Here is a 24858-nt window from a genome sequence, read left to right as displayed (position 1 = left end):
GAGTGAAGTGCCATTACTGAAAATGGAAGTATTTCAGATATGATTATAGGTTATTTGTTGGGAAATATTGTTGGCTCTTCTAATTGCAAAGGTAGCTAAGCAATCAGTGATAATATTGGGTAAGGTCCAGATTTTAGAAATTTGTTTGGTCTACTGAAAAGAATCTAATCCAAGGAAGAATGACTATTTGATTTTTCATGGTTCTAGTGGTTAGGGTGATGAACTTAGTGAAGTTATTCTGGTCATTTGCATCTATGGGATTATCCTTGTTTAATAGCTGCAAGCCTGCATTCAGGTCTCTCAGGATGATAGTTTCTTGGGAAATGTGTTGAAACATCCAGTGTAGGATGCCTTCAGCTGAGGGGATGTTGTTGCCAGAGGGTATGTAAATGGCAGCAATACACTGCATTTTTTTAGTATTAATATCAAGGAAACTTGTAAGGATCTTTGTGTTGCTAAATGTGGGTAATTTGATGAGAAAAACATATTATCTTAGGGGAGCATTTATAGATAATGGCTATGCCACCAGGCCATTTGGATTTTCTTTCAAGTGTTAGTATAATATATACTGGGGGGTTTAACTTGTTATTTATTTCTTTAACCATGTTTCCATGACTATTGCTATGTCTGGATTGTATGTAGTAATGTGAGCATGTATGTCCTGTGTTTTGTTACAAATACTTCTTAGATTCCTATTGAAAAGTAGTAGATATGTTTTACAGGCTTTTGTTGAAGATATTTGAGTGAAGCTTATTTTTGGGAGATTTAAGTTTTTATTTCGTTTCTTTGGTTTCCACTGATTTGACGGGTATGATGTTCAGGTAGGAAGTATTTTTTTTTGTAGAAAGTAGTTGTTTGAGGCTGTGTTTTATATTGACATATTTGTAGTTGAAGTGGTTAGCATATGACAATTTGTACAGACACAGCGTGTGATTTTGATATTTTTATTCAGTTGGTTCTGGTAAAATGAGATAGAAGTAGATGGGGTTGAGTATTTTATGATGCATACGTTTTGGTAGTTTGTTAAGAGAGCTGGTATATTAAGGAAGCCTGATAGGAAGGTGCAGGTTATAAATATTTTTGTTATAGCAGTTAGTAATAATACTGGCTTAGACAAGGTAGTGAATTTTCTGTGCTTGGTTTGGTGGTGTAGGCTCTGGGGAATAATGTCAGATGGGGATAGTTTAGGGCTTTAGGAGTAATGGCATTTATAGTTGCATTATGATTATTACTGTAGTGGGAGTTGTAGTTTTTAGGGGAGTAATTGGATGTAAGTATTTCTGGGTTTGTTACATTAAGAGTTTTAAATATGTTGACTGGTTAAGATCCTTTGTTTGGTTGTGTGACACCCGTGCCCTGGCCCAGCAATCGAGAAGCTTCAGTCCTCACCACTAACACCATTGAGAGGTGTCTCATAATAGAGAAAAGGATAAGAAATACACACAGTAAAGTGCAATTTACCTTAAAAGCACACAGAGATCACAGTCAGTCCTGGGCTGGTCGCTCCCTTGCTCTCCAGTTCCCCAGTAAGACTCCCCACTGGCTCAGCTATAGGGTCCATATCTCAGCCTAGAGGGCAAGCTAAAACCTCCAGCATCCTCTCTGCCCAACCAATGCTTCATGCCCCTGCCCAAGTAGCACACACACACACACACACACACACACACACACACACACACACACACACACACACACACACACACACACACACACACACACACACACACACAGAAAAGTTTATACAACCACACAGACACTCCTGGGGAAAGCTGGCACAGGTTCTCCAGCTGTAACCCTTTTTCCCAGACTATATGGTAGTACCAGCTGCTACCACCCACTAATATTTATCAGCTACTCAAAGGCCCTTAAAGGGTGCAGCAATTATTACTGTGCAATATTACTATCCAATTGGTAGTATGGCCCAGGGCTAAAGCTATTGAAGTGGCTTTGTACAATTTTACCAAAGGCATGCAATTACTCTGAAGAGCTTAACTTATCTCTACAAAAGCAACCACAGTTGGAAGGGTTTAAAAATATTTAATAACAAATAGTCAAAACACAAGACAATACTTTTTACTACACAGTGCTAGTCAAGAGTTCAGAGATCACAGAGAAATACTTAAAATAATTCAGTAGTACAGTTCTGACATCACAGAAAAACACTTAGTCTAATCTTTCTAGTTTCTAGCTATTTCTAAGAGAAAACACAAGTCTAAGATAAACTTACATATAGAGCAAGACAGTGCTGGTGAGTTGGATGGTCAAGACAAAAATGCTTAATGCTCTCTGATTCTCTCTATTTTTAAAATCACATTCCCGGTTCACATTACATCATTCTTCACACTTCCCTGGGTTCCCAGGCTAACAGAAACTGTTATGTATTTTTTATAATACTTTCATATTGTTATAGTAATTTTTGTATAGAAAGTTTAATTATTTTTTTAATGTTGAGTTCTGATTGTTAAGTGATTTTCAGAAAGGAATTTTGTGTCTGAATTTTAACTGGAGAAGAGTTTATGCTGAATGCAGTATGACTTTAAGTCAGAAGGGAAGGGCTATGCATTAGCATAATTAATTGAACTGTTGGGTATAAAACTTGAAAGGTTTTTTCATTGCATTGTCTGATGAATTGGCTTAGTCCATGAAAGCGCTCACCTGATATCTGTTTTTGGATTAAAAGTGTTTTAGGTTATTTATAGCTGTGGTCTAGTGCATCCTTTTTCTGCTTTTATGAATACACATATGTATATATTCACCAGGGTAAAATAACACACTCAAAAAATAAAGGGGATGTGGTGGGAGGGAGGGGCTACTTCAGCAATGATCGTTCAAACATCTACTGTTGTGGTAACTTTACTTAGATAACTAGTCTTAGCTATATGGGTAGATTATCCTAGCTTAAAACATTTATGAGTTGGAAAGGGAAGGGTCCAGGATCCCCTGTAGAATGGCTCTAGCAAAGCCTGATCTAGTCCCAGAGAAAAAAATCAAGCTTGTAGTGCTTTGTAACACTGTGTACAGAGGACCAAGTTACTACTTCTAAAATACTTCTATAATCTAATTATTTCCAAAAAAGTCATAGATGAAACCAAAGCCTTGGAACAGTGAGCCTTGACCCTGCCTGGAATAGTTTTGCTGTGGTGAGAATAACAAACCATTTGTATATACTCTGTTTAGACACAGTTTGTCCCTTTTTCTTACCTTCACAAGAAAAGAACAATTGATCTGATGATCTGAAAGACTTTGTTGTGTTAAGATAGTACCGGAGTTTTCTGTGGATATTGAAGGTATGGAGTATTCGTTCAACCTCAGTTTTTGATTTCGGAAAGAAATGAGGAAGATGGATAGTTTGGCTTAAAGTAAACTCAGATAATAATTTGGGCATAATAGAAATATTACTTTAAAAGAAACACTGTCTTTGTGGGAAATGAGATAGGACTGACTCACCATAAGAGTTTGCTGCTCAGATATATTTCTTCCAGAGGTCAGAGCACTCTGTAAAGTAGTTTTCCATATTAAGAACTTCAAGTCAGCCTGATGAGCTGGTTCAAATCGAGCAAGTGCTAGTATCTCTAACACAAAATTAAGATCCCAAGGAGTAGCTACTGGTTTTCTTGGAGGCCTCTTATGAAAAACTCCTTTCAAAAACATATTCACCTGAGAATGCGTTGAAAGAGGGGAATCCATAAGCATATGTGCTGATATGGCTGGCAAATGAACCCTGAAGGAGATGCAAGAAAAGCCATAGGATAGTAACTCACATAAATACTGTAAAACCCGAGAACCACTAGCCCTGAATGGGTGCTAGTTATATAGTTGACACTAACTAGAAAACCCTTTTCATTTGCTAATATAATCATTTTTAGTAACAGGCTCTCTTGCCTCCATTTGTACCCGCTGCACGTCCTCAGCAAATAGGTGCCGGACCTTGTGTGAGTAGACCTATTCTGTGAGGAAGTGTATGGCATATGTAACTGGCCATTTCAAAAAAGAAGGGAGAATCCCTGTTATATGGGCCAGAAGGAAGTTACCACAATGATCTTAGGGGATTCTTTCTAAATCTTCAGAAGTACCCTCAATATCAGTGGAAAGGCATACAGGAACATTCCTGCCCAAGGAAAGAAAAAGACATCTGTCTTCTAGGCCTTCTTGCATGGAGTCCTGGAGCAGAATATTTTGCCAGCTGATTGTTCAGACAGGAGGCAAAGAGGTCTGCTTGAGGAACCCCCCCCCTCACAAAAGGATCAAATCTTGGAAGACACCCTGATCTAGTTTACATTCATGAGGGTTTGCCTTTGTCCTGGCCAGTTTGTCTGTCACACAATTTTGTTCTGACGGGTCGTAGGATGGCTATAGAGTGAGACTGTGCTGTAAAGCTATAGCCTAAGCTAACATGGCTAGTCTGCAAAGTGGATAAGAGCTGGTTCCCCCTTGCTTGATGATGTACCACATGGCTGTGGCATTGTCTGTGACAACTTGAAGCGATCCACAGGACCAAATATAACTCAAAGAGTTGGGTGTCTTGATTTTAGCAAGCATTTCTTTTATATTTATGTGCTTGCGTCTGTCCTTGTTGTCCCAAACACCTTGCACATTTATCCCTCCTGAAACTGCTCCCCAAACAAAGTCTAAAGTGTCTGTGATGACTGACTGCTCTGAAGCAGAGGTAGAGAAGAGGAGACATGCATTTAAGAATATCTGCTGTCTCCCCCAAGTCATGTCTCTTCTGACAAATCCCAGAACTAGGGTTTGAAATAACAATCGTTGTTGGTACTGGGAAAAAAGCAATTTCAGATACCACTGTATCTTTCTCAAGTCGAGGCTTATCAGGGGTATGATGAGAATCATAGATGTCACAAGACCCAAATTCCTGAGGTATTCCCTTACAAGAAATCAAAGTCTGGGTGGAAAACTCTGGAAATAGTCTGCAAGAAAAAGTTTTGAAATTAGGTGTCTACAGACAGCCTATGAACACAATTGTGTGTGATGGAGCCAATAAAGACCTTTGAACATTCTATTGGAATCCCAGCTTGTCTAAATGATCTCTCAGCCAAGTGAGAGATTCTTGACATTTTGAAAGATACACTGCAAAGATCTGGATATCTTGTAGCCTGCAACGAGCTATAACTACAGCTAGACACTTTGTGATCAGTGTTGTTGCAATGGCTACCCTAAATGGTAAGGCAGAAAATCGATAATGTAATCCAGACACACAAAACCTGTAAAAAATCCCAGAAATCTGGATGAATGAGGGAGAAGAGATAACAGATTGTGAAGTGACAGCATTTTAAACTTGAACACTATCCCAAACATGTTTAAGAAAGAAAGAGTCAGTTCATTCACAGTCTTTCCATAAATACTGTATTATTATGCACACAAGCCTAAACTTATATTTTTGGCTAAAGTTTCATAAATAAATTAAAACATATTGGAAACTGTACAACCTAGACAAACATTGATAGAAAATTTTTGTTAATGAGATATAAGCTTTCATGAGACAACAAGAAATTCCTCTACGATGCATGTTTATTAACAAATATAAAAACATATGCTTAATTGTTTATATAAATAACACTGCATAACTCTCAAGATGTGCAACTTACAGTGCAAATATCACTGATAGTCATCTTCAAAAACAGATTTCACCTGATGTCATGCAACAGTTTTTAAGTCACTTGTTTTTTTTTAAATATTAGGTATATATGTTAAACAGTTTATTTTCATTATCACTAACAGCTAGCAATATCTCAGGTATAGTTTGATGTAAATGGACATTGATGATTCATTTTCCTGTCTTCCACTATATCATATAATACCATATCCCTCAATAACATGCAGAGCTCTCATTTATAAAACTATGAACATAAATATGAAAATATATAACACTGAAAAACTGATTAATTTCTCTACACCAGGACATCCTAGATTAACGATCTTACTATCATTTTGTTAATAATTGCTTGCACTTTATAATACTGCATATTATTAGATTGTAAGTAACTTAATTAAAGAAAGCAGACTCAAAAAAGGTCTGGATGCCATGAAGAGCTATGGGTGTGAACTGGAAGAATATAAAAAAGTTGCTATAGGCTTAAATATGTTAATAAAATGTGGAATGCAACAGATTATTTGTAGAATAAGATACTGGTTATGGCAAAAGGAGAGTCTAGGATAAAATTATAAAAAAGAGGAAGGAATGTACTTAATTTAGGTATGCTGTCTCTAACAATATGAAGTATTGTTTTTTTAATTTTTGTAATTATTTTATTTGTATTTTATGATGAATGGAGTTTTGCATGATTTTAACAAAGTGCCCTTACTTTTTTCAATAAGTGCTGAGTGATCTTTTAAAGCCACCTGACCTACAACCAACTCAGGCAAATGGGGCCATAGTTTAACATCTCACCCAAGGTTTGTCATGCTCAGGATTGCAGTTCCCCCCTAATGCTGTGCTACAATGTCAGTACAGGAAAACTAATCCAGCTGGCTGGTGTGGGAGTAGAACCCACAACCTTCAGATCTTTCAGCACCAAACACAAGTGTACTACCTGTTGAACTACTAACAGCAACGAGAAAACATTTTCCATTTGGTTAAATATTTCCTGGTAATTAATTTTCTAGCCTCCATTAATACCTGTTGCATGTCTGCTGAAAAGAGGTGTCTAAATGGGATCAGAAACCTATCACACATACAGTCATGTTCAGGTTGAGAATCTTGGGGTAGATTAGAGATCCCTTGCTCTGTATGAGCAGGACTACTTTGTATGGTAGTTTTTGGTAACTGCCCCTGGCCAAGTGCATGAGAAGAGAGAACCAATGCTTTCCGAGCCAAAAGGGAGTTATCAGAAGCATCTTTGGAGAATTCTTCCTTATTGTTAGCAAGGCTCTGGTCACCAAAGGAAAGGGAAGAAAAGACATCTGTTTGCAAGGCAGGTTTACAAGGAATCATGGTACAGAATGGTTATAAATGTCTATTATAAATGAAGGCAAACAGATCTGTTTGGGAAATTCCCCACTTGTGGACCTCTGGGTATAACATCCATTTGTAAGGGTCTGTCCTGGATCTGCTTAGTGTGTTTGTAATTGTGTTCTGATCTGACAAATTATAGGCTGCATGAAGGAAGCAATTTTGCTGATCTGCCAGATCCAAGGCAACTATGGCTTGTCTGCAAAGTGGGTAGGACATTGTTACCCTTTGTTTGCTTATATATCACATAACTGCAGTATTGTCTGTTATGACTAACAGTGGTCCTGGCCTTCACAGCTGATTCAGTGTTTTGATAGCCTTTATCAGGAAATACTTGCTTTGAGGTTTGCTTCTGTGTCTGAAATGAGGCTCCCACATGCCATTTACTTTGATACTGTGAAAAACTGTCCCCCAGATAAAACCTGAGGCATCAGTTGTGACTGAATGAGTATGAAAAGGGGTGAAACATGGGTTCAAGTTTGACTTGGTTGGCCTACGAGATGAGTTCCCTTTTGATAAATTCCAAGATCGAGATAATCAATGATATGGGATATTGGCATTTGGTCTAGAAAGATTTTAGGAACAACTGAATTCACCACATATGAAGTCTTGCTAAAGGAAGTATGAGGATGGATTAAGCCATGTAACCTAGAATCCTGGAGAAATCCCATGCTGTAGAGCTAGTCTGGTGAGCAGTCTTATGAAATACTGATGGTAGAAGGAAACTTTCTCTTGAGGGAGGTAGGCCACCATCATGGAGGTATCTAGAAGGCATCCTAGAAAGATTAAACTGTGAGATGGGACCACATAAGACTTTACCAAGATTTAGCCTGCAATCTAGGCTGTAGAATAGATTCATAGAATAGTGAAGGGATGCTAAGGTGTCTTGGGTAGAAGTGCCCAAAATGTGACAATCATTCACGTAGGAATAGATGTGAATTCCCTGAAGTCTGCAGACAGCAATGACTGGAGCCATATATTTGTGAATACCTTTGGAGTGGGCTATACTATGAGTCATAGCTGTGTTTTTGATTGACCATTTGCATTCAAAAGATTTTACTTTGATGTGAGTTTCATCTGTGCAAGCCGGCAGTATGCTTTTCAGTTTTTTTCTTCTTCTTTTTTTCCACTGTGGTGTGACCATGGCATTAGTATATATAATTTCAGGGGAAGGAGTATGGGTGGACTCTGCCCACTATATGGGAGGGGTGTGGGGGTGGGCTTGCCCCACCTGTGAAAAAACATTTTTAATGTTTTTTAGAGGTTGTTCAGCTCACCATTTTTGGAATAAATTTTTCAGTAAACAGTGAGCTGAAAAGTAGATCATCAATGCCTTATTAGTAAACCTTTGGAATCACAGTTAGACCAAATGGCAAGGATATAAATTCAAACTGTAATCAAAAAAACAAAACAAAACAAAAACACCTTAACATATGTGGTCTTTGGGAGTAAAAAAAAAGTAACTGAAAGATGAACACTTTAATCATTGGAGTAATGAGAAATGTATTCATAATGAATAGCTACAAGACTGGTTTCCAGGTGTCTTCCTTCTTGGGTACAAGAAAAATCATTGAACAGAATACTTTTCCCTGCTGGAAAGAGGAGCAGGTTCTGTTATACCCTGTGATAACATCTCTGTTAAAATTTGCAGAAACAAGTGAAATGTTCTTTGGAAGAAGAGGGATTTCTGATTGTAGAGGGAGGAATGGCTATGACAATTTGTAGCCATGCTGAATTAATTTCAGAACCCAAGAATACGATGTTATCTGTTTTCAAAGATGTAAAAATGTGAGAGATTTTCTACTAGTTTTGGAGGATGGCTGGGGTGGGGAGGGAAATATGGATCCATTCCCTTTCTTTTTTGGACCTTTTTGCATCTTTTTTTTCTACTGCTGCTTTATGAATTTTAGGTGAACAGGTTTGAAGGAATTCTAAAAGAAGGGACCAGTGATAGAAAATCTCTCTGATTCATAGGTACTTATTAGGCTATTGATCTGTGAGGATCTTAAGAAGCCTAGTCATACATTTCCATGCTCATTATTTTAGCCATTATATTTTATGTATGAATAACCTAGAGGCAGAACAAGAACATGTCTGGATATATACTTGTCGCTAATTTCCATGATGGATGTGCATGCTAAACTGGGGATGAATTTATGCTTCAATTCCAGTCATCCAAATTTCATTTCTTTAGAGTAAGAGGAGCACTTGCTTTTTGTGGAGTGGAGGATGGCTCAATAGAAGCAGCATCCCCTGAGATATATATACCTATCGCTCCAACATGTCCTATTTATGTTGCAAAAGAGACTGAGATCCCTTGCTCAGGTGTTTATGCAATAGATGGACTTGAACATGCGTAATAGGTCTGACAGGATAGGGTCTGCTGAGGTCTCTTATCTTGGGAACAGGATAAAGAAAGAGTTGTTTCACCCCGCCTTAATTTTCCTCTTTCCTCTAACGTTTTGAGCACTACTTCCAAGGAATCCCTGCAAAGAAAATCTTTTTCAAGGGACGTTAAAAATGTGAGCCTTGATATAATCAAAAAACTCCATAGTCTGACACAGGCATTCCTGCTAATCACAGTCCATGTGGCTGCAGCTCTTGACACATTGTCCACTGCATTATATGCACATCTTATTAAGCATTTTGTCCCCTGGGAAGCAGAAGACAACATGTTTGACAGACTGGTTTTAATGGCAGATACAAAAAAGTTAGCTATGGTCTTGTTGCATATCAGCAAGAATAGAAAGCAGGTGTCTTGCTATACGAGTCTGGCAGCTAATTGCTCTGAAAGCAGAGGTGGAAGAAGAATGCACATTCTGAGTCTCTCTCTCTCCGTCAGGTTTCTTACATGCATGAAGTTGTTAATTTGGAGAAGAATAAGACGTATTTAAGGTGTTCTTCAAAGTCCACAATACTGGAGGGATGGCAAAGGACTTTGGAGAGAATCTATACTCAGCAGGTCATAATATCCTTTTTGTCCTCTGAAGCTTCTCTTCCTTTCCATTTGAAGAACTCTTTCACCCTAAAGCTGATGTCTGAGAAAATTTCTTCACCTGGGGAATCAGAGGACAAATTCTTCTCAGTTTCAGACTCACAGGGAATAAAAGAAGAAAGATGAGAAGTATATTCAAGGCATTCCTTCAGTGCCAGACACTACCTCCTCTTCAAAGGAAGAGAGAGATGATCCCATCCTCTTAGTATGGGTAGACACTGAAGTGGAAGACTGAGAAGACTACAATGTCCTAAAAAGTTCCTGGATAAAGTATTGCCAAGTTTTCATGAGAGTTCTTCACACTGGCAGGATTTGAAGGAAGGAGGTTGGGAGGGAGGGAGAGAGAGACAAATGTTTAGTTTTTTTTTTTTGGACATCTTCTTTGGGGTATCTGGTCTGATACATCTGGACCTCCATTAATGAGTCAACTACTTCCTCAGTTACCAGATCTTCATGTACTGCTCTCCTTCTACCTTAGTAGGAACAAAATGAAGTTCCTCCTTCTTAGTGCCTGAAAATGTGACTGGATATGTGAGGAGTTACTGGGCCTTAACAGCTTCTCATGGAGCCTTGCTAGAGGGACCAGGTAGTCTAGACTGAAGGTCTGATGGTTCCCAAACTACCACAGTGGAACCATCCATCCCATACTGTTGCAAAGAGGTGAACAAACAATTCTCTTCTGAAGCCTGTTTTTATTTTTTTCCTCTTTTTCTTTAACTAAAGGAGAGATCCATGGAAAAAGAAGCCATAGTTGTGCTCACCAAGACCATTAGATGATGGTTTTCAGTAAACGGTTTTAAGGAATTAACCCTACTTCTAATGATTTTTCAGAGTAAAACATAAGCAAATATTACAGGACTGAATACTGCGACATTCCCCTAGTCAGAAAAAAAGTCATGTACTCATCATAATGTTCAGTCTGTGTTGTCCATTTTCATTCTTCTTCAGCTGTTGGGACAGAGTCCCCAGCTACTTAAATCTCAGGAGAACTCTAAGGAAGCATATTCCTGAGCACAGCTGTGCCAGAGGCTACTCTTCCCCTAGAAATCAGATCCAATTTGTAATGAGCAATATAGGTATGAGGATTAGTCCAAGTTGCAGCTACACAAATATCATCCAAGGAAGTTCTAGACAAAAAGGCTGAAGAAGTAGCCATAGAGCTGGTGGAATGGGCCTTTGGGAGTTTTGGTAAAGGCAAACCACTTTTTTGTATACAAAAAGTAATATAATCAATCAACCATTTGGCTAAAGTCACTTTAGAAACTGGTTTGTCTAATTTAGATTCAGAAAAATAAACAGATAATTATTCGGATTTCCTAACATTTTTGGTTCTGTGAAGGTAGAAACATAGCTGTCTGTGGCCATCTAATTGGTGTAACATGTATTCTCCTTTATTTGAGAAATTTGGAAAGAAGACTGGAAGGTTGATAACCTGATTAATATGGTATTCTGACACCACAATAGGTAGAAAGGAAGGACTGGTCCATAAGGATACTCTATCCTTGTGAAAAAACAAATAAGGAGATTTAGACATCACAGCCTAAAGTTCCAACACCCATCTGGCAGAAGTAATACAAAACAACCAAATGTATCAAACACACAAAAAACACAGGGCACCAGCAGTTCATGCAAAGGAGCTTTACTTTCACCATTGATACATCTGGTACCTTGGCCCTTCTCCTTCAAGGATACAATGATACACAAATGCTCACAATATATACCAGGTGACCCCATCATAATTAAGATTCCATTAAGGTCTTAAAGTGCACGATGCATATAAAAATGAATAATTTGATATGAAACACAAATCACAAACATTAATACCTAAACTTACAATAATAACAATAATAACTACTGACAATTACATTTTTAAATGCCTAATATAATATAAGCTATACTAAACTCAATATGTTTATTCGATTTGTTTAATTTCATTTATTTTGAGTTACATTTAAATTAACTTCTAAATTCAAACCCTTTGGATGAAGTTTACAAAAATTCAAAATTAAGTTGCTCACCAATTCATTTAATTTTTGACTGATATCACCTCCCCTATATAACACAGGTTGAGCTAAAATACTAAAAAAGAATGAACTATCATTTCCACCCTGTACATTGTTAAAATGTTCCCCTACAGGACTCCTACAGTTTATATTCCAAATATCACCCAAATGCTCTATAATCCTAACTTTGATAGCCTTCTTGGTTTGACCTATATACCATTTGATATTACTACATCCACATCCCACTATATAAACTACCCCACAATATTTGCAAGTGAACCTTCCTTTAGAAATAAACTTCCGCCCACTGATGTCAATGCCAGAAATATTCCTCAGTTTTCCACACACTTTACAACAACCACAAGCAAATGGACCTGCTAATTCATAGGATACATTATACAACAGCATATTCAAAAGCTCTTTCAAATTCAAATATCTCCTATATGAGAATTTCACAAACTTAGGAAATAAATGCCCCACAATTTCATCCAAACAAGCAATATGCCAAAGTTCCAAAATTAATTTTCTCACTATCCCCAGAAAACACAGAGTATTTAGACACAAAATATAACTCTTTACCAGGATAAATACAATTCATATCACTCTCAACATGACTGACTTTACCACTACCACCATGAACGTTCCTTTCATTCACAAAAACACATCTCAAGACATTGTCAAAGACTATCTCACTATAGAGACTAGAGAAGTAATAACAAATAAGAAGATAGTTTTCCAGGTCAAAAATTTTAGTTCACACTGAGCTGATGGTTCCAAGGGGGATGGATTATAGTCTGCAAAACAATATTTAAATCCCAAGGGGAGCAGAGTCTTTTACCAGAGGTCTAAGTAGATATGTTCCTCTGAGAAAGGCTTTGCAAAGTTTGGAAGATGCTAAAGTTTAATTATTTACTCCTATATGAAAATTAGAAATGTCTGCTAATTATACTCTTACAACTGAGGAGCTAGCACCTTCATTGAAAATTGTAGCTAAAAAATCAAGAATCTTAGAAATTGGTGCTTAAAAATGGTCTAAATTCATTTTATGCAACCAAAAAAAAAATCTTTTCCATTTACTTTTTAAAACTTTTCTAGTGGAAGCTTTGTGGGATGATAAAAGAATGTGATAGACAGGGGAGGAAAACCTGGGCTGTCTAGCAATTAACAGAACTGGAGAGGCCATGTGGCCAACTTGAAGCTTGAAATGTCCGGATGAGTTATGTCTGTCAGGTGAGACAGTAGGTCTGGAGTTGGATCCAGGATCCAGGGTGGATGTAAAAGATGAGGCCAAAGGAAGGGAAATCAGATCTGATAAGGCCAGTAAGGGGTAATGAGGATAACTGTGCTCTTCAATCAAGATGCTTTCTGAGGAAATTTGGGAATGGGGGGTAATAGATAAGTGTAAAGTAGACCGGAGGGCCAAGTGTAAAGTAGAGCTTTTCTTAGGGACTCCACCACTAGGGGGGATCAGGCCAAGGAACCTGCTACATTTGATGTTGAGGGGCATGCAAAGAGACTGCAGCATGGCTGACCCCATCAATGGAAAGTCCTCTCTGCCACTTTCATGCTGAGAGACCACTCATGAGGTATTAGACTAGATCTTATGAACTTATTTGCATTCACGATGGACTTCTCTGGGATGTGCATTGCTACTATAAAATAATTTGATGAGATCACCATTGCCATACTCTCATAGCTTCTGAACAAAAAGGGTAAGATCTGGTTCCCCTTGCTTGCTGATGTGCCAGACTACTGACATATTGTCTATCTGAATCATAATAATCCTTGTTGGGAGAGTGTCTTAGAAGGCCTGCAGTGCTAGTAGGACAGCTCTCATCTCCAGGACATTGATATGCATGTTGGGCTCTTCAAGGGATCGTGTGCCTTGGACCATTCTTCCCAAGAAGTGCACCCCCATCTGAAAGGTGTCTGTGGTCTATGTGGGACAGATGGGCTTAGAAGGTAATTTTTGCAAGCTTGTGTTATTTTGATTTGACTCTAAAGAGGTTGTCATTGAAAAGACCACTGAGTTGCTAGTGTCCATTGGAGGATCCTCATATGGTATCTCACTAGGGGTACAAGAGTGATTGCCATTAACATAGATCCCAATGCTTGAAGTATCAGATAAGCCAAAAGAGAGAGGCTCTGAATGATCTTTTTGACCTGGAACCGAATTGTGTGAATCTGAGACAAAGGAAGAGAAGCTATTTGAGTGGCCATATCGAACAGAGCACTGGTGAATTCCAATATCTGAGTTGGCTCAAGCTGAGATTTGTCATAGTTGACAGAAATAGCTAGATGATAACATAACTGGAGTAAGTAGTGCTGAGCTTGAATGAGATGATGCCTGGTCAAAGTGGTTATGAGCCAGTCATCTAAATATGGAAACACCCAGGATTCCTGCAGTCTCAAGTGAGCTGCAACTACTGCCATATACTAAACACTCAGGGGGCTGTGGTGAGGCCAAAGGACAGTGCTCTGAATTGGTAATGACTGGCTCCCAGCCAAAAGTGTAGATATCTCCTGGACCATCTGCTCATTTTATATAATAGTACAGATGTTTAAGATCTATTGAGCACATCCAGTCATCCTTGTGCAGAAAAGGCAGAATGGACTGAACGTGACCATCCAGAACTTTGTATACTGAACTAATTGATTTAGTTTGTTGAGCTCCAAGATTGGTCTCCAGTCTCCTGTTTTCTTTGGCACTAAAAATAATTTTGAATATGTTCCAGACTCCTTCTGGTCTGGGGGTACCTCTTGGATGACTCTTTTTTTTCTAGCGGCTTGTTTATTTTTAGTGCTGCTGATTCCCTCTGATTGGGTGGAATATTGGGGATTTTGTTTAATGCCAGCAGGAATGGATGGGAAAATGGTATTATATAACCTCTGGCTATTATCCTCCACACTCAAGAATCTCTTGTAATTGCTAGCCAGGCTCTCTGCTGCAGGGATAGATGACCCACAACTGCCTCCAGAGATGGAAAGTCAAGCCTCATTTCAGAAGCACTGATGGGATCTTTCAGAGAAAGTATCTCTAGATCCCTGGTTATGCAGACCAGCTCTGCTGGAGGGGCAGCATCTTCCATTAGAGTCCCCCTCTGCCCCTGGGAGAACTGCTTCCACATGGATCTTGGAAAGGACCCTGGGATTTTTTGAACCACATTTTCTATCCACCTTATTGTTTCCTAGAAAAGGTCCATTGAGGGGTAGAAAAATGTCAGCAGATAGGGCTTTTCCTTCTGGCTCACACCTAGAGAGTGCGTCTAACTTTGGAGACAAATAAAGAACTTCTGTCAAAAGGTGCCTTGATAAAGGAAGATTTGAAGGGTTCCACAAAATCACACAAGCGCATCCAGGCATGTCTTGCCACCTGTGAGGTACCTTCAGCTATGTGTGAGGTAAGCCTCATGGACAAATTTGAAATGAACTGAAGGGTAGCCAGTTGTGAGGATATAGTGCTCTCTACCTCAGAGGATGTGGTGCCAGAGAATGATATAGGAAGCTCTTTAATCAAATCCCTCTAAAGTCTTGCAAAATGTGCCAAGTAATTCATTGACCTAAGAGCAAAGGTCACTGAAGCATAGACACACTTCCCAAATTAGTCCAGCACCATAGACTCCCTGATAGGGGGGTGGACAGAAGAACTCTGTTTTGCCAGTTCCTTCTTAGTGTCCACCACTTTGACCATGGCATCAACGGGTACTCCCTTACTCCAATAAATTCTATTTTTAGGTGATGCCCAGGATCCTATCTGGTCTCTTAGTGATATGCTCAATCATGTCAGGTACCTTCCACGCTCATCTATAGACCAAATGAATGAGCTCATGGGTGGGTGGAGTCACCCAGGAGGTAGACGGGCTAGTGCCACGGGGCTCCAGGAACACCAACTCATTTTGGGAAGGATCATTGGGGGACCAACCACCCCTTAGTTTTAAGAGTTCTAAGATGTCTTCAAATGGAGATCTGAGGGATTCTTCCCCTTCATCAAGGTCAGTATCCTCTGTGACAGACTCTTGCAGAGAGTCTAAGTGTCTCATTTTACACTTCCTCTTCCTAGGAACTTCTTCAGTGGGATGCTGTGGAGAAGTATCAGAAAAGATTACTATACCCTGCTTAGTGGTCTGGAAACTGGTTAGGGCTGCCTGTCCCAGTGACACAGCTGATTGAGGGTCTGAATGCAGAGTCGAATGGAACTGGGTAGTCAGAGCCAAAGAGGGAAGAGAAGTCCAGACTCTGGGAACAGAGAAAGCTCTCTCCACTACCTCGAATGCAGAATGCCTCAGAGAAAAAGTCACCAATGGTTCCAATAAGGTAGGCTTATGGACCATCAGCTCTCTCTACTCTAAAAGCAAAATATTCAAGGAATTAGTCAAAGCCGAGCTATCTAATGCCAAAGCTCCAAGGGGCAAAGACAGCTCTGACAGCTTTGAAATAGACTCCAACAACCAGGAGCCAGTGCCGATGCTACAGCTCTGAGAGTTGTTCAGCGTCGGATGACTTCAGAGATACCAGCAGAATTAAAGATGCCAACATCTTCAGATCTGAGGTTTATCACTCCAGGGTTTTAGAATCCAATGGCTCTAAAACCAAAGGTTGGATCGGAGAAGAATCCAGCAAAGGGGAGAAGTACTGACAAGGGTCTCTGGACCCAATGGAGTTGGAGCCAGAAGAACTCCTATTTGAATCTGCATAAAGAACTTCCTCATTATCCTGTCCACATCAGCTTCTGTCAGACTCTTGGAAGACTGAATGGATGAGGCTGAGAAAGATGGTTTTGAAAGGGGAGCTGGGAAGTGATTGGATCTGACAGGAGTTGCAGTGACTGGATCTGAGGAGACTTTTCCAATCTAGGTCTCAAATCTGAAGTGGTTAAATCTGATGTTTTTGCTATTTTGATCAGGGGTTCAGATACCAGTGCCATAGAGGTAAACGATCCACAGATCTTTTTCTTGATTCTTTAGAGACAGAATCTCTCTTTTTATCAACTGTTTTGGGGGTTTGAGCCCCAGACGCTGGTGAAGCAGGTTTGGAGGGTAGCAAAACTTTAAGAATGAATGTACTTTATCTCTCTATCAAGGCCCATGACTGACATGTCTTACATATCTCACAGAATCAAGATGAGATGTGCCAAGAAATAGATGCACTTAGAGTGTGCATCCAAATTTGGAATTTTATGACCACAGGCCACACCCTTTTTGAAACCTGAGGTTTTCTCAGACATAGATAAAGTTCAACAAGGAAAACCGCTAAGAAAAAATTTTACATATGTACATATATATATATATATATATATATATATATATATATATATATATTAGAAAAAGAAGGCAAAAGAAAGACAAAAATACCAACAATAATAGGGGTACTGAAAAGTATGAAAGAAATACTGACAATGGTATTTAGGAAATACTTAAAGAGGAGTACAAAGGAAATAAGAATTTGTTAAGGATATAATTATTATAAAAAAGGAAGGGAGGAAGAGCAAAAAAGTGTATAACAAATAATTCTAACTCACACTAATAAAATAACGTTCGCTTGAGAGTTATCATTGATGACATCCATACGCTAAGATAGCAAGCAAGATCCAAGGTACGTTAGATGACTGGGGCATTGTGGATAAAGGGAAGAGATTGAAAGTTTCAGTGTTCCACGAGCTGGAAGAAGGGATCGAGTCGGATCTGAACCCAACAGTTCCAACAGTTGAAGAAGAATGAAAATGACATTAAATCACAGGATATGTGGAAGCCCTTACAAGGAATTAGCCTTTCACATGAATATTTCACTTTCCTGACAGATATAGGCTAAAACTGGATACCACTTTGCACAGAAACAAAATGAAGGAAGGTACCTGGGGGCCAATAAAACACTAGTTTCACACTGACAGCCAATACTACAGCTGCTAAGAAATTGAGACAGCTAACTACAACAGCAACATCACAGCATGGCAACATTAATAGCAAGAAAGTTCTTTGGTACCTGTATGCCGTTTATTCCAACATGCTCATGTGGGATATACAGTGCATAAGAAAGGCACTCAGTTTTAGTATATTAGTTGGATATCTGGTATCTTTGGCAGGATAGCACCATATAGCTTTAGGCTACTGCATTAGTGATCTAATGATGAACATCAATGTGAGTATGAAATGAAAGGGTCTATATTATATCATCAAACACTTAAAAAAGTGAACGATGAATAATTGACCCCATGTAAGTGAAAGCTTACAATCTCGAAAGCTCAGAACAGCGATTTTTTTTTTCCAAGGGAAAAAAATCGCTGTTCCAAAAAAAAAAAAAAAAAATTGAAAGAATACATAAAGTGGGGGGCTTCGCCCCCCCCCACCCCCTACTTAAATATATCAACTCCAAGATCGCACTACAGTGCCGAAAAGGTAATGGAAGTGGCCAAGCAAATTCTTTCCCTGGGAAAGAATTCGCTTAAAAGCCACTTCGCTATTTTGCCTTTTTGTTGTTTTAAGTTCGATCAAGACGCATTCGATAGAATGCGTCTTCGGTCATCTAATAGGAACCCAAATAAAAGAATGTACCTACAAAGAAACAAAGTGGAATGTCACTAATAAACATCAGTAGTTTTCATATTTTTCATTCCAGAATAAATTAAATATAATCTAGGTTTTAAGAAGAAGATTAACAAAAAACACTCCTTTCTGTTGAATACAGCTAAGATGCTGTTATCAGCATTTTGCCTTAATTACTATTTCACATTAAAGTTAACTTGCTATTTCACATTAAAGTTAAGCAAAGGGTTATCAAAGAAGCCTCTAAATGTTAAAAGTGATCTCTTGGCCAGATGTTAGAATCAAACAGCATAAGCATATATCCTACAACCTAATGTAGCACAGATCTTTGGCTCACCATTCACTGAAATACTGAAAAAACCCAGAAACAAATCTTTTTTTGCAGGGGCCCCATCTAACTCCCCTAGATATATATATATATATATATATATATATATATATATATATATATACACACACATATAAATACATATATATATATATATACACACACACACACACACACACACACACACACACACACACACACACACACACACACACACACACACACACACACACACACACACACACACACACACACACACACACACCAACTACATGGTCACACCACAAAGGCAAAAAGGGACCCCCCTGAAAATTACACAGCCAACTCACACAGTACAACATATTGCAGTGAAATACACAGGAACATTAAAATTTTCACAAGAAACACCTTATTGGAAAACTCAGCAATGAATTGTAGAATAATCCCTCATGACTGCAGTGAAATTAAAAAAAAAAAAAAAACAGAGTCACAGTTCTGCCATGCAGTTTCTCAAACAATCACATTTTGCTTATACTTTTATTTTAAAAAAAGATAGTATGGTTGCATAGTACCCCTTAGTGAAGAACTACAATGTATCTGTATGTCTGTAAGTATATCAGGTCAACACTAATATACTATGTATTAAAATATATTATCAGGAAAGTCACGACACAAAGAGTAGCATCTTGATTTACTCCATAAAGTACTACATACCCAAGTCTTTTCCTGGTCATATGTCCTCTTATCCAACGTTGAATAATTAGCACCGGTGAGGTGTGGGCAAGAATTTGGTTGATCTTAGATATTATGTGATTCATTGACTTAATTTCATCTTGCAATGATGTCACCTATAGGAAAATAGCAATGCTAAGTACTTGTTGAACTTGTGCAAACTTTGTTAATAAAAATCTCAAGAGTACTGCTTCATTTATAGGTATTATTTTGTTTAAAAAGGGCAAACTTGCAATTTTATTGTAATATATATTGGTATTCATAAAGCTTCAGTACTGACATTATGCTTCTCACATCAACACGGTTCTTAAAATGAAAGTTAAATGTGCAAAATGTTTTTGTTTAAATCAACTGCATAAGGTTAAAAACTGCAAAGGCTATATGTAGCTTTCTGATATATATATTGACTGTTGCTCCTCTTTCTGGAAAGGGAACTTAAACATTTGTCAGTGCCAAGTGTTTACATCAAAGACGTTAGTAGTTTGCCATTTGAAAGAAATGGTGCAGGATGCTTCAAAAGAACTGTAAGATCTGGAAAATTTCTTCTGGACAGTAATCTGCAAGGAATCTTTAAAGTCTGCCAACTCATTACACTCCCAGAAAATATGTTTCCATTTACCTCATTCTTCCCCATCACACTTCCAACATTTGCTGTCTACCTGAGGAAAATTTCTCTGGAGTCTACTTGTGATATAAAAATAACTGTGCAAACATTGTCAAGCAAAAATCCTAAATCTTCTACATTTTGTTGCATATTTGGGAGACATACATATATTTCCCCCCATTGTTTCTTTGTGAATTGCTTATCCAGTCTCTATTCCCAGTACTTTCTAACCGCCTCTGATTGATTCTTAAAGTTATCATGCAATATTTTATATGCTCTACTAATTATACCTTTTTAATGGCAGGTTCTATTCTGCTACTGCAGACAATAAATGACTGGCATACCATCAGGCTGGTATTGTATTTCTAAGCATTTCAGTAGCAGCTAAAGCAAGTCAAATATGACAACCACCGTGGAACATAAAATAAAGAAAAAAATTCTAAAACAACTTAGCTAGCTAGCTACAGCTATACCCAGGTAAGAACTTTACTGAACCTCAGATATCCTATATGTGACTAGCTACAAAGGGCAAGGAGGGATGGATAGGGAAGAATGGGAATAAGTGGCTAATGTTGGCTTACTCATAGTGGTGGGAGAGGCAGCTTAGGCTTACACCAAGTGCAGTGTTAATAGCCTGGTAGGCTTTGTGTTGCAAGCAGTACACTGTTTGGTTGGGAGATTTTGTATGTGAAGTTCACATGCACCTCCTGAAGGCAGTGACTGTGGAACTCGCAAGGCTGCTGCTGGGTGTTGGAGGTTAAAACGCACTCCATGGCCAGTGTATCACACTGCTCCAGGGTCCTCAAACTCTTCTCCACCTCCAGAAGTGAGTGAGGTTGTGTCCAGGGCAGGCTAAGTCAGGTCATGTATACCTGTTCAATGAGGAGAAGAGTGGTGGCAACTGATACTCAGTGGCAAGAAGATTTTCTCTAAGAATAGCATTGCTTTATGCATCATATATTGTAACAAACATTCTGCTAGTTTATTATTCCCATTTTTCCGGTACAAACTAACAGCAGCACTGATTCATGTTATGCAAAGATTTGTGCAGTATATATATAAATTAAAACACTCTGTATTGAAATAATACTGCAGTATTTGAATTTTACACTAACATTACCACTGTTTTGTGTATCACACAAATGTGTTGCTATACCATGGTACATAACCTTTCCTGCAATACATACTAACAACAACCCTGTTCTTTTTGCAATAGTAGTATCCTTGTTTTGCATAATTAAAGTACACTGCAAAGCAAAAGAAATTCAAAATAATTTGCAGAATCAAAATCTGGCAAAGGTGCTCTCAAGTTTTCTGCATACACTAATGACAGAAAAGCAATACACAAAATTACATAATGTTTGATGAATCAGTATCTGACACTGTATTCTTAAACAAAAGAAGGTTTCCGGAATACACCTGAAACATTTTGTTTTACACTTTACACCGACATATTTATTTTCTCTCCTCAGTTATATTAGTGCAGATGTGTACAAGCCATAGGCTTATATAGAAAAGATTATAGAAAAGATGAATGCAGAATTGTTGGGGAAATATGGATCTTCAACTGCTACGCCACTGACAATAGCGCTGCTTTGTGCAGCAAGTACTGTAACAAATAAACTGTTAATCCTTGATACTTAATTGTCCAATGCACACAGTTCACGTAACAGACAGGTTACTACAGTGTATGTATACATTACAGCCTTCCACACTGAAATAAAATAGCAGTATTCTAATTTAGCACTACTAATATCATTGTTGTGTGCATTTTATATATATATATATATATATATATATATATATATATATATATATATATATATATATATATATATATATATATATATATAGGCTGGTGACTTCAAATCAAAGGGGGGCTGCAGGAGCCAGCTGAATGGGTGGGGTCAAGGGGAAGGGGTGTGGCCAACCAGAAAGGGGAGGAGCTATGCTCAAAACCACAAAAACTAACTTTAATTAAATACACTCCCCTGGGTGGCATGGCAAACCATCATTATGAGAGTCCAATCAAGACAAAAATAAGTGTAGAAGAATAACAATATTTCAATGCATTGGCTGCATGACAGCTTACTTAATATCTAGATGGAAACAAAAGATTGTGAGGCATGAAAAAATAAATTACTTTTTAAATACATTACTGGATTGCCAGTCAAAATCAAGTACAAGCAAAACCAGAAGCACTCAACTCAAACCACTTCTCCTTGCACTGCAGTTCTAATTATAATTTATATTCAGCTTTATTAAAGTGCCAAGTAACATGCTGAAAGTAGAAATCTCTGTGATGCCCCCACTTGTAAAAATGTTTCTTATCCAAAAAAGACCTGCTGCCTGACAACTATCTACTTGTTTCATGGGGAAAACATGTAAGTAAAAAATGAAAAGCAAACAAGAAACAAGCTCAAGATACATTGCTTAAAGGATTACTGTACAGGTTATGGACCACACATGATTGGCATTCTGTTTAGTTTACGAGTAAAGTCTGTAGAGATGACTGGAAGTCTCTAACAAGTGTAATGAGCTTTTTAAAATAATGGAATTCTGTCCTTTAATACCCAAGGCTTATACATTATCTAGTCAAGTATTCTCTGCATGGCAACAACAGAAAGGCTTTCAATATTGGCAATTCTTTAACAGTATGCTTATTAAAGCTTACTTGCATCTTATGATCTCAGACAAGCTTACATTATGGTCATTTAAAGCATTGCTACTTAAACACAGAGCAACAGGCACTTTGAGTAATAAGCATAAATCAACAGTACAAAAATATGACAGAAACCAGACCTTTCTGCAAAATCAAGGACAGATGAAAAGCCACTGTAGTACTTGTGTCTACCTTGGATGGGGGGTGGGGGAGACACACTGCACATTTACACTGCATAACTACTCCTTGCCTTGCTTGGACACATCCAGAGTCAGTACATGGTGGAGTGGGGTGCAACAAGTATGTCACAATTTGAAATGTCTCTGGCTGACTGTGATGGCCCTGACACATGTGTCATACCTCTCAACCTCAGAGCAAGAAATCTGGAGAAATGCCCAAAAATAAGGACAATTTTTTAAAATATCGCTCTTATAACCTTAGAAAGCTAATAGAGGTCTTGCATTAGTATGAATTTTCATGCTGAAAGTAGAAATCTCTGATGCCCCCACTTGTAAAAATGTTCCTTATCCAAAAAAAAAGACCTGCTGCCTAACAACTACTTGTTTCATGGGGAAAACGTGATCAAAGTAAAAAATGAAAAGCAAACAAGAAATAAGCTCAAGATACATTGCTTAAAAGGATTACTGAACAGGTTATAGACCACACGATTGGCATTCGGTTTATGGTTAAAGCCTGCAGAGATGACTGTAAGCCTCCAAGTGTAATGAGACTCTTAAAATAATGTAATTCTGTCCTTTATTACAAATACTGGCATATGCATTTCAATACCCAAGGCTTATACATTATCTAGTTAAGTATTCTCTACATGGCAACAGAAAGGCTTTCAATGTTGGCAATTCTTTAACAGTATGCTTATTAAAGCTTACTTGCATCTTGCAATCTCAGCCAAGCTTACCTGATGGTCATTAAAGTATTGCTACTTAAACACAGAGCAACATGCACTTTGAGTAATAAGCATAAATCATCAGTACAAAAATGTGACAGAAACCAGACCATTCTGCAAAAATCAAGGACAGATGAAAAGCCACTCTAGTACTTGTGTCTACCTTGGATGGGTGGGATTCTCTGCACATTTACACTGCATAACTACTCCTTGCCTTGCTTCGACACATCCAGAGTCACTACATGGGGGAGTGGGGTGTAACAAGTATGTCACAGTTTGAAATGTCTCTGGCTGACTTGTGATGGCCCTGACACATTTGTCATACCTCTCAACCTCAGAGCAAGAAATCTGGACAAAGCCATACAAAGAAATGGGACAAAGGCCCAAAAATAAGGACAATTTTTAAAATATCGCTCTTATAACCTTAGAAAGCTAGTAGAGGTCTTGCATTAGTATGAATTTTCTGAATGGTATGAAATCTGAAACTCAAATGTCTGTCATTATTTTCTAACTTCAGTCTTTAATTATTTGTCACTAATTTGCCAAAAACACAATTTTATGAAAAATGGACCAAAAAATGTGATGTAAAAATATAAAATAGCAACACAATACAGCTGGGAACCTGTCAAAGAAGGGACACTTTAATATTAGTACTGTTAACTTGAGCAGCTGACAAAATAAAATAATCTACATGCATTTCTGAAATAAAAGTAATCTGATTATTACAGTTATTTCTTAATTATAAACTCTCCATGTTTTCTTCCAAAATTGCTATTTTGCGGAGGGATCATTAGGGGAAGAGCAACATTTTGAGTCAAAATCAGGGACAGTTCAGAGGTTTGGCTATGCCTAATTCTATAAAGCAATTTATTTGCATGTACCTCTCAACCTGTTAATGCAATAAATCTGGACAAGGCCAGATATATTGGGGGAACATATAAACAGTACTAAAATTGCTCTTGTATAAACTGGGACATAAATCTGGACAAGGCCAAATATATTGGGGGGAACATATAAACAGTACTAAAAAATGCTCTTCTATAAACTGGGACAGTTGATAGAACAGGTCTTACTTTAGCATGCATTTTTCTGAAGGTTATGAAGTCTGAAACTAGGTGAGTCATTATTTAGTGACTTAATTCCTA

At 38.1% G+C, this 24858-nt stretch overlaps 1 protein-coding gene across 1 annotated transcript in view; it reads right to left on the bottom strand.

Moving 5' to 3' along the window:
* The window catches only part of LRRIQ3 (leucine rich repeats and IQ motif containing 3), an 867930-nt gene that overhangs the window by 572443 nt on the left and 270629 nt on the right, over nucleotides 1-24858 (bottom strand). The window contains exon 4 of the mRNA XM_044086836.1: nucleotides 19526-19659. Within this exon, the coding sequence (XP_043942771.1) occupies nucleotides 19526-19659 (134 nt within the window). The remainder of the gene's footprint in view (nucleotides 1-19525; nucleotides 19660-24858) is intronic.

The sequence above is a fragment of the Protopterus annectens genome, chromosome 10.part0, assembly GCF_019279795.1.
Source record: "Protopterus annectens isolate FY-2018-M chromosome 10.part0, PAN1.0, whole genome shotgun sequence".
Taxonomy (NCBI): domain Eukaryota; kingdom Metazoa; phylum Chordata; order Ceratodontiformes; family Protopteridae; genus Protopterus; species Protopterus annectens.
This window is presented reverse-complemented; position numbering and strand designations above follow the sequence as displayed.